The sequence below is a fragment of the Octodon degus genome, unplaced genomic scaffold, assembly GCF_000260255.1.
Source record: "Octodon degus isolate 3935 unplaced genomic scaffold, OctDeg1.0 scaffold00046, whole genome shotgun sequence".
Taxonomy (NCBI): Eukaryota; Metazoa; Chordata; class Mammalia; order Rodentia; family Octodontidae; genus Octodon; species Octodon degus.
In genome coordinates, this window is record NW_004524622.1 from 12,128,159 (window position 1) to 12,142,926 (window position 14,768).

The 14,768-nt window shown below is 41.1% G+C and overlaps 1 protein-coding gene across 1 annotated transcript in view; it reads left to right on the top strand.

Annotated features, from left to right (window-relative positions):
• The window catches only part of LOC101569450 (pantothenate kinase 1), a 56,711-nt gene that overhangs the window by 15,319 nt on the left and 26,624 nt on the right, over positions 1–14,768 (top strand). Inside the window, 1 exon segment of the mRNA XM_023716237.1 lies at positions 10,319–10,671. Within this exon segment, the coding sequence (XP_023572005.1) occupies positions 10,319–10,671 (353 nt within the window).

The following is a 14,768-nucleotide window of genomic DNA, read 5'->3' on the forward strand; positions in this document are numbered from 1 at the left end:
TATATTTATGCCTATGTTGGTATAAAGATGAATGCTTTACTATGACCTATGACTACATGTTCTTCAACCTGAAAACTTGATTTTAAAAGAAAATAAAAATATTTCCATGGATAAAAGTATTACAGGTCCTGTACACCAGACCTGCAGTTCCTAGCATGTAAGGTAGCCTTGAGTGGCCTTCATAAAGTCAGACTTCACTGCTCTATAGGTTTGATGTGCTGATATTTTGACTCGCCTCAGAGTTCTAAAAACAATATTTCCTCTTGAGAATGTGATTGGCCTTTTGTTCCTGCCCTTGTCTTGGGGAGAAGGAGAATGCTGATCAGAAACTGTGCCAGGGGGAGAAGGACTGTTGTCATAAGGATGTGTAGACCTCTTTACAGTGTATGGACCAGGCTGGCCTGGAACTCAAAATCTTCCCTAAGCTTATCGAATACTAAAAATGCTGCTGCACGCTTCCACATCTGGGTGACCTAAAGTTCTTTTTACTCCTAAAATTCAGTGTTTCGGCTGGGTATGGTGGCACATAACTGTAATCCTTGCTACTTGGGAGGCCAAAGCAGGAGGCTAAGAAGGCTCTGTATCAAAGTAGAAATGAGTACTTTCTCTTAGTTCAATGAGAAGATTTGTACTAATAGTGTTTAGGCAAGATGTCATGTCTGCATCTTGTCCTCTGAATAACTACTACAAAGACAACAGTATGCAATGCATTAATTATTGTAGCTGTCCTACTAACCTGTTTTGAAACTGTTTCACTGCTATCTTTTCTCATTAAAATGAATAAAATTTTTTTTAAAATACAGTTGAAAAAAAATAAAAATTTAAATTAAAAAAAATAGAAATGAAAAGGGCTGGGATAGAAATTTAGTGCTTCCTGGGTTCAGTCCCCATTGCAGGGTGGGGAAGGGAAGGCTTAAATGTGCCCGTAGTATCAAATGACAACATGTATCACCTGCCATTTATACATGGTAAAGAGAAAACAGGCACTGAGCAGAAAGGGACTTTTAAAGGAAATACAATTTTCAATTGTATTCAATTAACTTCAGTCTAAGTTAATTTTTTTTTTAACTTGTAGACGTGTTTGGGCAACTTGAACATAATTAGCATTGACTTAGTGTAAAACTATCTACAGTATAATTTTTAAAAATTGTTGGTTGATCACACAATCCCCAAACATCTTTTCTACCTATTTGCTTAAAAAAATTCTCAGAAGCCGTAGAAAAATAATTTCAGTTCTGCTGTTTCTTACTCACAATATTAAGAGTAACTTTTAGTGGAACCATGGGAGAACTGTTATTGTCAGTGTTGGTAACAAGTTGCTGAGTCAGACCTGTGCCCAACAAAGCGATCGAGGTTTACTTTTGGTAGAGACTTCAGTCACTAGTCGGCTGTCTCCAAGGCAGGGTGCTGTGGGAGAGGAGAAACAGCTTACCACCTGGCAACAGGACACAGAACAGAGAGCCGCCGCCCTGGTGATCTGGCTTCTCCAACCAGGCGTCACCTCTCAGCATCACGTTAGCTATACATTCATCAGTGGGGCAATTCAGCGATGAGCAAATATCTTGCTCCCTAAAGCTGTGGCTTTCATTCTCTTTCTTTCTTTCTTTCTTTTTTTTTTTTTTTAAGTGTATTTGGTACAGGGTCTCACTATTTAGCTTGGACTCATAGTGATATTCCTGTCTCAGCCTCCCCACACTGGGATTACAGGCTTGCGCCACTAGCCACTATACCTAGTCTTGTGGCCAACTCAGTATGCCTGGGTGGCAGGGCCAGTGTAGCATGTGGTGCCAGGGATCGAACCCTGGTCCCTGTGCTTGCCTGAGCAGGTGCTTAGTCCACTGAGCTATCTCAGCAGCCCCATTCTCTTTCTTGCAGGTAAAGTACATTTATGACTTCCCTAAAGGGATACTGCCCCAATCCCACAGTCCAAGCATTTGGACAATGCCCAGTTTAGGCTCTAAATTAAGAGACAATACAAACACATTTCTATACAAACCCTGAATGTGGCTTCTCTTGTTCTTGAGATTTCAAACAAAGAAGACAAATTTTCTGTTCTTCACTGCCTGCACATTGCATATTAGTGTAGCAAACTAAAAAATAACTAGATAACTCATTTTACGTTGCCCTTCTGAAGTGGTGTGAATGGGACATACCCAGAAGTCACTTACTTTCAGTCCTTCTAAAATGCTGAACAGTTCTGAAATCCCTTGGGTTTCTTGCTTTGTAGATCGAGGATGTTGCCTTGGGACCCTGATTGTCCCTCCGAGGGCATGCCCATTCCATTGTTCACTTTCCCTCTTGCAACCAGCCCTTGGCAGCCTCTCTTTTTCCAGGAACCCTTTGACCTTGTCTGCTAAATAAAAATTACAAGAGGCCATTGTTTTGGAGTAAACTGCGTGAGGCCTCCGCAGGCCAGGCTGACAACCAAGATGGAGTCACTTGAGCAAAACTTCTGGGTCCCAAGTCTGAAGTAAATAGTTTATCTGACTTTCTGAGAAATCAAGATTGGAGAGGGTAACAGCCAGATTTCCTGGACAGGCCTGTGTCAGTTGTCATGATAGTGAAGTTTCCTCTGTCTTATTCTTTATGCAAAGAAGTAACCGGATGTTAACCTATCAATTATTTTTCTATTGTTTTATGTCCCTGTCCCTGCCTTATAAGGAAAGTAGCTTTGAAGTAGACAGTTTTCTTTTTGTTCATTTCTGTATTCTTTAGCCTTTTTTCTTTCTTTTTTTTTTTTTTAACCAAGGACCCAACCCAGGACCTTGCACTAGCCAGGCAGGCATTTAGGCCCTTGAGCCATTTTCCTTGCCCTAGCCTGTTTTCTATCTATAAATCCGAATTCCTTTGCTGAAACCATTACGACACTTGTTCTGTTTTAGAGAATGAAGTGTTGTCTAAACCTAGAACTGAAAATGGAGTCAGACTGGGGTTAAAATGTGGGCTTAGTATGTCTAAGGCCCTGGGTTTGATAACCAATGTACATGTGGGGAACGCTTTATGGAAAATAAAGTCAACACTAAGTCATTCTCATTCGGTCCAGTGTGTATATGCTGAAGAATGTGCTTTCCTTGGGAGCTGAGCAGCGCTGTCTTCTGGTTTAGAGAACTGAGGGCTCCATAATTCCTTTGAGTCCTAGATCATTTTCCCAACCATGTGAGGTCCAGACTTATGGCTGCTGAACCTCAGGGCTTCACACATGCCAGGCTAGCAAGCACTCCCTACTGAGCTATATACCTAGCCTTTTAAAAATTTTATTTTGAGGGCTGGCCAAATAGCTCAGCAGATTGAAGTGCCAGGGATTCGATCCCTGGGCCTGCTGTGCCAGCCTTGGGGAACAGCCCTGCCCCTGGGGCACACTGAGAAGACAATGGAGAGGGGTGTGGTGGCACACACATGTGTAATCCCAGCTCTTGGGAGGCTGTAAACAGAGTCTGATCTAGTAGTGAGACCCTGAACACCCTATAGACCCTTCCCTAAAATAAAAAAATTAAAAATAAATAAATTTATTTTGAGCCAAGATCTCTCTAAATTGCCCAAATTGTCTATGAATTTGCAGTCATCCTCATCCTCTTGAATAGCTGGGATTACAGGCAGACACCCCTGAACCCCACAATTTCCTCTCCATTTGATTTCAGTTTATTTCCATATGCCTTATAGGGAAGCCCTCAGTTCTACTCTATTCTTGTTCTATTCATTGTATGCCTTTGAGGTTTTTGCTTCTATGTCTTCACTGACTTAATTCTTCCTACCTTGAATGAGTCTAGCTTGGTCAGTGAGCCACACTTTAAGTTTCTTTTCCCCTGAGCTTTTCTTATTGGAAGTGTTGCTGATTGATTGGAGCTGCAAGAACGGCAGCAAGGCTGAATGTCACAGGCCACACGGGTCTCAGAAGTGTTGTCTGTCTGAGCCCCATATGGAGCAAGCACAGCGTGGTTATTGAGAAGCTTAAAAAGTACCAATCATTGACAAAGGTCAATGTACAAGAAGCCCTCTAAATCACGAGATTCTAATCAGCCACATACGATAGTTATCTTAAGACTTTAAAGTACACAAGATTTTCTCCTCTGGTCTCTAATGACAGTTCTGAGAAAACAAACAAGATCGTTCTGTCCCTGACAGCTGGCCACCAGATATTGTACATCAGCTTGCTGAATGTGCAAAGTAAAACATCCTCTTTGTTTTCCCCGAACTTCACCTTCACAGATCTGTCATGAATTGTGCAGCAGGAAGACCGAACCGAGAAGGACAACCTTATGTCTATCTTTTGTTGGAGAGGGCTTAACATTTTTGGAGTGTTAACATGGGTTTGGTTGCCATTCTTTGCATTTGAGAACGAAAACCTGAAAGCAGAGTGTTGGGCTGGAGCTATAGCTTAATGCAGAGGCTCTGTGTTCAATCCTCAGTACTGAAGAAAAAAGAAGACCCAAGTGTTAAGTGCTAGTTCATTCGTTGGACTTTATTTAACTGAAAGGCTTTCTCAGGTTTATTTTTTACTCTGTTGGGAGACACAGCATTTTTTCCACCCTCAAGTCTGACTTTATGGACTTTGTTCTCTTTGTGTTTGTTTGTAAATCAGTCAGTTATTTTCTGAGCTTACTCTTTGTCACCTTTTAAAATGCAACCAACAGTAGCCAATAATAGGCCACAGATGCTACTGACTTTTGACTTTTTAACTTTTTTACTGCATCAGCTAATTCTCTAGGTACATTACCTCTTTCCACATTATCAGAGGTGCTTGCTTGGCCAGAAGTTCTGTTGCCTTCAGCATCTGCTTCCTCGCCTCTTGTTGCCTGACCGCCAAACCTTGGTGCTGTGTTTTGTTGCAGAGCCCCTCTGCGCTTTGCACATCAGTGAGAACAGACTGGGTGCTGCTGCAGTAACACATAATGCCCAAATCTCCCTGATTTAAAAGCCAAAAGATTCATTTATTTGTGCTGTCAAAAGGCACTAGCACAACTATTCCATTCAATGGTCTTCATTGGCTTTACTTTCAATTCTAGAATCAGTCAACACCTCATTCTCGAAGACAAAGTAAATTTTCCAGTGGGTCAATCATAGGAAGTTGACTACAGACAGAAAAGACAAAGAAGGCAGAAAAAAAAAATACCCAAAAAGCTGATTAGTCGTTTCAAAGTTACTTTTCTTGTAACAGAGGGACAAAGACACAGAATAACAGAAAAATAACTTAATTGGTTGACATTAGGTTCCTTCTTTTTTTTTTAAAAGTTTATTTGTGTGTGTGTGTGTGTGTGTGTGTGTGTGTGGCCAGCTCAGCCCACCAAGGGACGGGGCTGACTGGCATGTGATACTGGGGGATTGAACCGTGGTCCCTCTGCTTTGCTAAGCTTGTTCTAAGTAGGTGTTTTAGACCACTGAGCCATCTCACCAGCCCCTAGGTTCCTTTTTTTGCACAGGAATGACTTTGCTAACCTATGGAATGAAGTGGGAAATTTGGGCATTACCTGTCGCATACTGATTTCTCACAAGGTCAGATGGTAGGTTTAGTTTAACTGTGGTGTGAATGAATCTATTTTGATTGCTTGCTAGCCTGATCTACTGAGGCTTCATGTAGCAGCTTAGTCCACAACACTGGCTGCCAGTAATTTTCACTGAACACTGTTTTGCATTGAACTTCTTACAAATTCGAACCTGGTCTTCTGCTGAACATTGTTGATTAATACTCCAGATTCTTTTTTTTTTTTTTTTTTTTTTTTGACATCTGGTTTAGAAAATAGGAGTAAATAGGAGTAAGGGGTGGATACAGATACTCTCTGTCCAGAACCAACATAGCTCCTGGCACACGTGACTAGGCTCTTATCAGTAGTTCGGCTGTACATCAGAGTACCTGGGTATCATGAGTACCTCTGTACATCAGAGTACCTGGCAAACGCGAGTCACACATGCAGCTGCACTGGGATGTTCTTTCCTTACTCAGTAAGGAAATCGCATCATCATGTTCTATTTGGGAAGCTTAGGGGTAAATGGATTCGACATTAAGAAAATGAATAAAACTGTGTGTAAAATATATCAGTGTTTTGAAAAAATGTTACAATGTGAGATAACATTTTTTTTTCCACAAAGATGAGAAGTAAATATAACAAAACCCAGATCCTCACTCATGCTGGGCTAGCTAGCTATCACTGAATTATATTTTCAGCCCCTTAAATGCAACTTCAGTTGCCACTTAAATTAATAGAATACTACAATCTTTATTCCCCCCACTTTAATGCAGACTGCTGTTATAACACTGAACTATATTTTTAAAGCTTTACACTTTTTTCCCACTGTCAAGTTGCCAACAAAGCTTTGAAATGGCTCAAAATTGAGCAGTAGGTAAAGCAGGAAGAAGAAACTAGGGTTTAAAATAACTTATCAAATGCTAAGGCCTCCCCTGTACTGTTTTCTTAAAAGGGAGACCTCTTTTCGATTACCTGTACTTAGCAAGATCCAAACAAACAAACTGTGTGGGGGTTCTTCCTGAGTTCTGGTGACTGCTGCTACTACTTTTTTTTTTTTTTTTTGGTACAAAATTGGATTATTTTCTGGGTTTTACATAGCTTTTTCTATCTGTATTGCTGAGGTATCTATACAATATTTTCCATTGTCGAATTCCTTTGTTTTTAATTTCTATGTGTGTTAAACGTTCTAAATGTAGAATATTCTCCTTCCTTCCCTCCAGATCCTCGAGCTGCCACAAGTGCAGCCTGCACTCCACACACCAACCTCACGTCATCAGTTTCAACCTGCACTTCTTCTTTACCTTACTTCAGGCATTTATCATCATAAACAGATAATCCTTTCTTTCCTCACCTTTCCCCTTTGTTTTCAAACCACCTGGTGTATTTTAAAAAGCTTACTTCTAGCCATCTCTCTCTGTCTATCTCTGTCTGTGTCACTCTCTCTTACATATATTTGGTACAGGGTCTGCAGGGTCTACAGGGTCTCCCTACGTAGATCGTAGATCTAACTCAGAAGTGATTCTCCCGGTTTTAGGCTCCCAAACCCTGGGGTTACAGGTGTGCACCACCACACTCAGTCTCAATCACGGTCTCAGCACACCCCGGGGGCAGGGCTGGCCTGGCACTGAGGATGGAACCCTGGCTGCTGTACAGGCACTTTAGTCCACCGAGCTATCTGGCTGGCCCTAAATTTGATTCTTTTTTTTCTTCCAGCCATCTCTTGCTTTCCTCGTTAACAGAAAATTAGGGAAAATCTTTATAGTCAATTGGAATAGTACATTCTTTTTAGTGGCTGCCTAGAAATGGGTTTTTTTGTTTTACTTTTCGTTTTAGTACTGAGAATTAAACTGAGGAAGCCGCAGTTTAGAAATCAAACTTTATTGAATGACTCCTTGTTAAAGGGCAGGCCTGGCATTTGTTTTCTTTTGTTTTTGTTAGTTTTGCCACTCTAAAGCTGTTCCAAAGAACATTCTTAGACTGAGTCCTTGAATACTTGGGTCTTTTATTTTACAGCCAAAGAGAAGTGTTAGCTTGGCTTCAAACATATGTTTTTAATAAATGTTGGCAGAATCTTTCAAAATGACATCTAGAAATTTCCCGAAGGCCCTTCCTTCGTCCTGTTCAGTCACAGGTATTTCTTCCCTATTTTGCTAAGAATAGACTATAATTGCAACATTGGTTGTATACCCCAGGCACCTGTTAATATGCCATCGGATAGTCCAGTAATTCCAGTGAGAAAGACTGGTCAGCTTGTATGGTTGGGGATGCTTGTGTTTTTTCTTTCACTTATGTATTTGGTACAGGGTCTCACTACGCAGCTCAGACTCATAGTGATCCTCCTGTTTTCAGCCTCCCCAGCACTGGGATTATAGGCATGTGTCATCACATCTGGACTCATTCACCTGCTCAGCATGCCCTGAGGCATGCTGGACTGGGGATCAAATGCTGGTCCCTGCGCTTGCCAAGCAGGCACTTAGTCCACTGAGCTATCTCACCTGCCCGCTTGTGTTTTTTCTTTCATATTTCTTAAAGATTCATAGCTCATAGCAGAGAGCGGGCTGGGTACCATGCTAACACACCTTATTCCCTTTACTAATAGGAAGTTAAGATTCAAAGAAGTGGATGGAGCTCCACAGAGCTGGTTCAGGTGGCCCCTCCTGAAAGCAATTGTTCTGCATCCTGACACAGGGCATTAGCTGTTACACCATGCTGCTTCCACGCTGGGCCACACTGATGGTGGACTTCAGGGGGGACCCTCCAGGCTTCACCTGCGAGCTAAATTGACTAAAAGGGATAAGCTGGATCTGGTTTTCAGTTGCCTCCCACTGGGACAATCAAGCTTCCCATCCTGCTCAGGCAGGGTGGGGTTTGCTTTGTAAACTTCTGAAAAGATAATAGGAAATTTGTTAACTTGGTTTTGTGTTGGTGTTTGTTGTTCTTAATCTTGTGGGGCTTGGAATTTTATTTTTCTGTATGTTAGAGCTCACTAAGTATGGAGCAACTAGGTTGTAGCATAGTTAAAATAACAATAGTGAAGTTCAGCAGAGATTATTATTTACAGGACTCAACTTTCCTCCTTCAGTTTCCCCGAATAGAAAACTGGATCATCGGTGTACAAGCAAAAGACCCTTGAAGGTGTCCTTATATAGCTCGCTATGCAACACATACAGTCTGATAGATGTAATAGGTACAGTCTGATAGGGGTTTATGTGAATGTTTCCTAGGGCGGAAATAAAATAAGCTTTGTGAAGGAAGCCATTTTTGCTCCTGAATCTTTAAACTGTTTTACTTTCCCCCAACCCCAGCCTCCGTTTGTGGCTATTGAGACTGGGGGAGGAGGTCCCCTTTGTTGCCCCCACTGCTGTGCTCAGTGATCTCCTACCTCACCTCCTGAGAAGTAGGACACAGGTGTGTGCCACCATACCTGGTTTAAACTCAGTTTTAATGGCAGGGTTCAGGTTTAGTTAATGGCTGTCTCGAGAGAAGTGAAATGGAAGACTCCAGCGTTTGGTGTCTCCTTTGGGCTTGCTCTGTTTTTCACCGCAGAGCACTTGACAGCACAACATGAGCTTTCCAGGATGCTTTTTGATACAACCCATTTAGGTTCCTCTGCCCTGTCTGAATAGTATTGAAAGTAATTGTGGTGTAGAGTCACTTAGCATCAGATAAATACCAGAAAGCATGTGCTAGTAGACCTAGACACAAGCCGTGGTGGCTGTCTCTAGACCTGCAGTGCCCATGGTCCTCTGTGCGCTGTTCCAATACCTGCAGACCAAAAGCACTGGGGAGCTGAGGCTCTGGAACTTACATCATCAGATGAAATCCACATCTATGGGGAGGAGACCAGGAATGAGTGCTAAGAGCTTTCCCAATGACTCTTAACTAATGTCAGGGCAGAGAACTTCTAGGCAAGCCGCTTAGGAGAGAGTTTCTCTACCTAATGAAGAAAGAAATAGAAGTAATGTAAGTTGTTAGATTTCTGCCTCACTAGTGGTCATCATGTCTGCTCATTATCTCTCAAAGTGCCCTTGCTTTCCCCTTCTCCTTCCTAAATATTGTGGGCCCACATTATACAAAATCAGCTTATAAGTGAAAACCTAAATCATAGAAAAAATGTCTGGGAAGGGACCTTGTGCTTTAGAAACCACCACACCCTCCCTTGGTACACCTAGTAGTCAGTGTTTTCTTTGTCATTGGAATAGGTGAGTTTCTCTGGCTACAAATCTAATGAAAATAGCACTTGGGAGCCTTGATATATGTAAAAACACAGATCTTTAAGTACTGGAATAGCACTTAGCTTGGCAAGACACGAAAGCCCTGAAAGGCACAACTGAGACTGGAGCTGGAAGCTGCAAAATCGTGCTTCTCGTCTCAGTCCTGAGGCCCACTCAGTCCTTGAATCTGGTGTGAGCAGAGTTGTGGGTACCACTGGCCTTATGAGTTTCTGTGCCTTTCAAAGACACATATAGTTGAATTAAAAAATTGAATATTGTATGGGCCAAATAGCTCAGCCAATTAAAGCACCTGCAAGCAGGTGCAGGGGCCAGGGGTTCGATACCCAGGCCTGCCACACTGGCCCTGCCTCCAGGGGGCGCTGAGACAGCAATTGAGACTGGGTGTGGTGGCACGCGCCTGTAATCCCAGCTCTTGGGAGGCTGTAAGCAGGCGGATCACTACGAGTCCAATCTAGTAGTGAGACCCTGAACACCCTGTAGACCCTTCCCTAAAAGTACCAAATAAATTGATTAGATGCATTTTGTCACTGAATATTCAAAAATGGAACTTTTTTGCATATATAGAATTCAGCATGTATAGGATTTTGCATGTGTAGGATTTACTCTCTTTCTGTCCTCTAGCATTCCCGTGGTTCGGCATGGATATCGGTGGAACCCTGGTTAAGTTGGTCTATTTTGAACCAAAGGATATTACAGCTGAAGAGGAACAAGAGGAAGTGGAGAACCTGAAGAGCATCCGGAAATATTTGACTTCTAACACAGCCTATGGGAAATCCGGGATCCGAGATGTCCACCTGGAATTGAAAAACCTGACTATGTGTGGGCGCAAAGGGAACCTGCACTTCATCCGCTTTCCCAGCTGTGCCATGCACACGTTCATTCAAATGGGCAGCGAGAAGAACTTCTCCAGCCTCCACACCACCCTCTGTGCCACGGGAGGCGGGGCTTTCAAGTTTGAAGAGGACTTCAGAATGGTAGGTCAGGCCAGCCCCTGCTCAGAGCTGCTCACATGTCCATAGTCAGGTATTACATGCCTGAGAAGTCTGCTAACCTTGGATGTGGACTGATTACTTTAGTTCTGTACCTCAGATTCCTTGTCAATAGCTCCTACCTCAGAGGGTTGGTACATGGGGGCATACATAATCCAGTGCAATGGCACACACTTGTGATTTTAACGGCTTAGAAGGTGAGATAGGAAGATTGCACGTTTAAAGCCAGCCTAGGCTACGTAGACTCTACCTTTAAAAAAATACTGAGAAAGGAAAGAGAAAAAAACAAAAAGAATTAAGTGAGATAAGAGACCCTTGGTACTTAGTAAGTACTCAATATGCACTAGTTATCATTGTCATCATGTCTTTTACAGTTGATGCTACGTGCTGTGGCAAAGGCAAGATGATATAAATCCCTTTCTAAAGTTAGGTTTCATTTAGAGTCTCCCACAGACTCACTACGTAGTCATGACACTGGTTTCATCTCCATCTGTCTCTATCTGTATCTCTGTCTCTGTCTCTAATTTACTAAGGTCAACAGGAAGGCTTTCTATAAATCCTATTAAAAATTGCTACTTCTTTCTACCTATTTATTCTCATGTCTTTCTTGTTATTCTCATGTCTGAATGTCATTCAGAGGTTTTGCTCACAAATAGATGTGAAATCTTCAATATTATTTATGGATAAATTTGCTTATTGGTAAATCCCACTTAGAGACTATGATAATGCTTCGTCCAGATGGACAGTACATAGCAATATACACTGCTTATTTAGATTTGACAAATGCTGCAAAATGTAACATGCAGATGAAAAGATGAAGTGTGAAATGTCTCTTTATTTACCAATCTCTTTACATCTGTGTGTTTCAGTTTTCCCACGTCTTGTAGTCAAGACAATAATCTTTGTTTTGCCCGATTTCTTCGCACAGAATAAAATGCAGATGAAGTTAAGCAATAGGTCCATGTAGATATATTGTATATCCACTGGAAAATAAAGGGGTTAGATTGACAAGGCAATCAAACATACAAGATGGAAAGATTAGAAGATTTTAAGATTAATGTTATCATAAAGTTGAAAATATACTGAAGTGAGTGTAAAAACATACTTTTTAAGTAGATCTATAATCCCAGCTCGTAGGGAGTCTGAGGCAGGAGAATTGCAAGTTCAAGTGCACCCTGGATAATTTAGTAAGATCCTGTCTCAAGAATTTTGAAAGGGCTTGGGTTATAACTTAGTGGCTGAGTGCTTGTTCATCATGCCTGAGGCCCTGATTCAATTGCTAGCACCACAGAAAACAAAATAAAACCAAAAATATATATACATATTCTCACAGCCTATGAGACCATCTGCTGCATTTTATGATAGAATTAATGTAATTTTGTCTTGCTATAAAGTCTGTTATTAATGAATCAACACATTATAGTATTTAATATAGATAGAAATATGAATTTTATTTGTGTCATAAAGTGTAACACCATTTACCTCACTGATTTTCGTTAAGTAATTTCTGTAGGACTCTGCATACAGTCCTAGACAAGTACAAGTAAAACTGATTATTTTCAGGTTTTGGCTTTTTTCTTCTGTGTCCGCTTCTCCTACCCAGCAGGCGATTTTGATATTACCACTTAATGTAAATAGCTCTTAGGATCTTTTTATCACCCCTGTGGTTCAGTGGCCAGATTTGAAACAGAAAAGGTTAAGGTTCATGGACTTGAGAACTAAATTTGCATTCCTGATGCAGAAAGGGTTGAACCTGAATTCTACTCTTGTTTCTGCATTTAATCAGGACAACTTTGGGCAAGATATATCCCTCCTGTGGGCCTGTTTTTTCATATGTGGAAAATTAGCTGTGAGGAAGAGGAGGATTTTTAGGACAGCAGAGCTGGAAGTGACCCCTGGAGATGAGGCAATACAGCCCTGAAGCCTGTGTGTGACATGCACAAAAACACTACAGCTTAACGCATGATCACGAGGCCTTACCTTAGCAATGCCTCCAAGGAAGATCTGGGTGTTCTGTGAGCTCACCGGTCTCTCAAGGACACTGCCTTGTCCAGTAGAGAGCCTCAAGTGAATAGGCGACTTGAGAGATTTATGTAACTTGTCTGTCCTTGCCTCTGTCTCTTCCTGGGGTAATGCAGGTCTTGGGAGAAAGTTACTCAATAGGTGTTGCCTGTGAGCAAGTGTGTTTCTCAAGGTTCTGAACCCTGAAGGGTCATACTCTCCTTCAGGCATGCTCTCGCAGCCTAATGACTAGATTGCAACATGAAGCAAGTCTGGAGCAAGCCTCGCAATTTTACAAGAGTCTAGCCAGCTGGGGTGTTCATCTATAATGAAAATGTCTTGGACTTTTTTTGGCTTCTGTGCTCAGTGTTGGCCAAAGTGAAAACATAATTGAAAGAGACACCTCTTCCCATATCCATTGTGGCAGCACTCTAAATAATGTGCCCATATAATCCCAAAGTATGTCAGGATGAATAGGTCTTACCATCTTCTTCCTAAGCATTTATTCACTCATTTAACAAATAATTTATCAGGCTTCTCTGTGCCAGGTACTGTTATGAGCAAAACAGAGTTCCCGCAACTGCCCCACATTTATATTCCAGTAGTAGAGATAGTCATAGCAAAATGAATATGTGAATATAGAATATATCAGATGGTGGCAGTTGCTGTGAAGGAGAAAATAAAAGCAGGACAAGTTGGATAGTGAGTTTTGGGAGGATACCTTGTTTTCTGGTTTTTTGGGTTTTTTTTTTTTTTGTGTGTGTGTGTTTTAGGGAAAGTTCTACAGGGTGTTCAGGGTCTCACTGTGTAGATCAGCCTGTTTACAGCCTCCCAAGAGCTGGGATTACAGGTGTACACCACCACGCCCAGTCTCAATTGCCATCTCAGCATGCCCTGGGGGGTGGGGCCAGCACCTTAGGCCTGGGGATTGAACCCCATCCCCTGTGCCTGCTTGCAGGCGCTTTAATCTGCTGAACTATTTGGCCAGCCCTGGGAGGATATCTTGTGATGAAGTCACACTACCATAAAGATTAGAAGTAATAGAGCAAAACCACACGCGTCTGGGAAAGAGTATTTTAGGCAGACAGAACAGTGAGTGTGAAGGAACATAGGTGTCCAGAATACAAAAATTTTTTAAGGGGATAGAAAATTGAATAGAAAATTATTCTTTAATTGGAAAGGATCAGTATATGCTGTTGTGTATTTTAAGCAACTAAATAATAAAGTTGTACATTTACATAAAGTTCTGTTATTGTTATTTTCTAAAAGTGCTGTTTTCAGTGTAATATGACTTGACAGATAGGAATTTTTAAAAGCTACCTGAGTAGGGCTAAGCAAAAGAAAAGATGTTCAGTAAACAGAATAGTCAGCAGTTATTAGGTGTGATGACTCTATCCTTGTTTTATATAGCAAGTGTATTAAATCTTTAAATAATAGTAACTGTTCTTCATCCAGTTTAGAATGTACAAGAAAGAGCTATAAAACATGAAACAAGCATTAAATCAGACCTTTGTGTGAATACTTGCAATTTGACAAAGCTACATTTCAGTTTTGTTCTTTATTTTTTCCCTCCTTCCTTTCCTTTTTTTTTTTAACATTTAAAGATCACCATTCCAATTAGAGTTATGAAAAAATAATTTTCAAAATTAGTGATTTACTTCATCTAGCTTTCAGTAGCCTACAACATCAATTAGTTTAGATACCCATGTTTTTAAAAAGTCAGGAATCCTGCATGGCTGTATACCAGAACACAGAATACTGTAAGTTTCTGATATATTCCCCCTATACTTTATAAGTTTTGTTTTAAAGAAACCAGAAGAATTCATTATTTACTAGTTCTAATATTTTCCGCTACTACCATACTTCTGACTTTGAGTAAGAATATGCTTAATAAGAAAGTATTCCTAACAACAAGAAATATGTATAGAAAAAATAGTCACCCTTTCTGTTCAGGTAGCTCTTTATTCTAATCAATATGAGTTTTGTTGAATCTGAAATTAATATTGGGGCCGGGGAGATGGCTCAGTAGAATAAGCACTTCCCTGGCAAGTGCAAGGGTCTGAGTTTAATCCTCTGTTCCA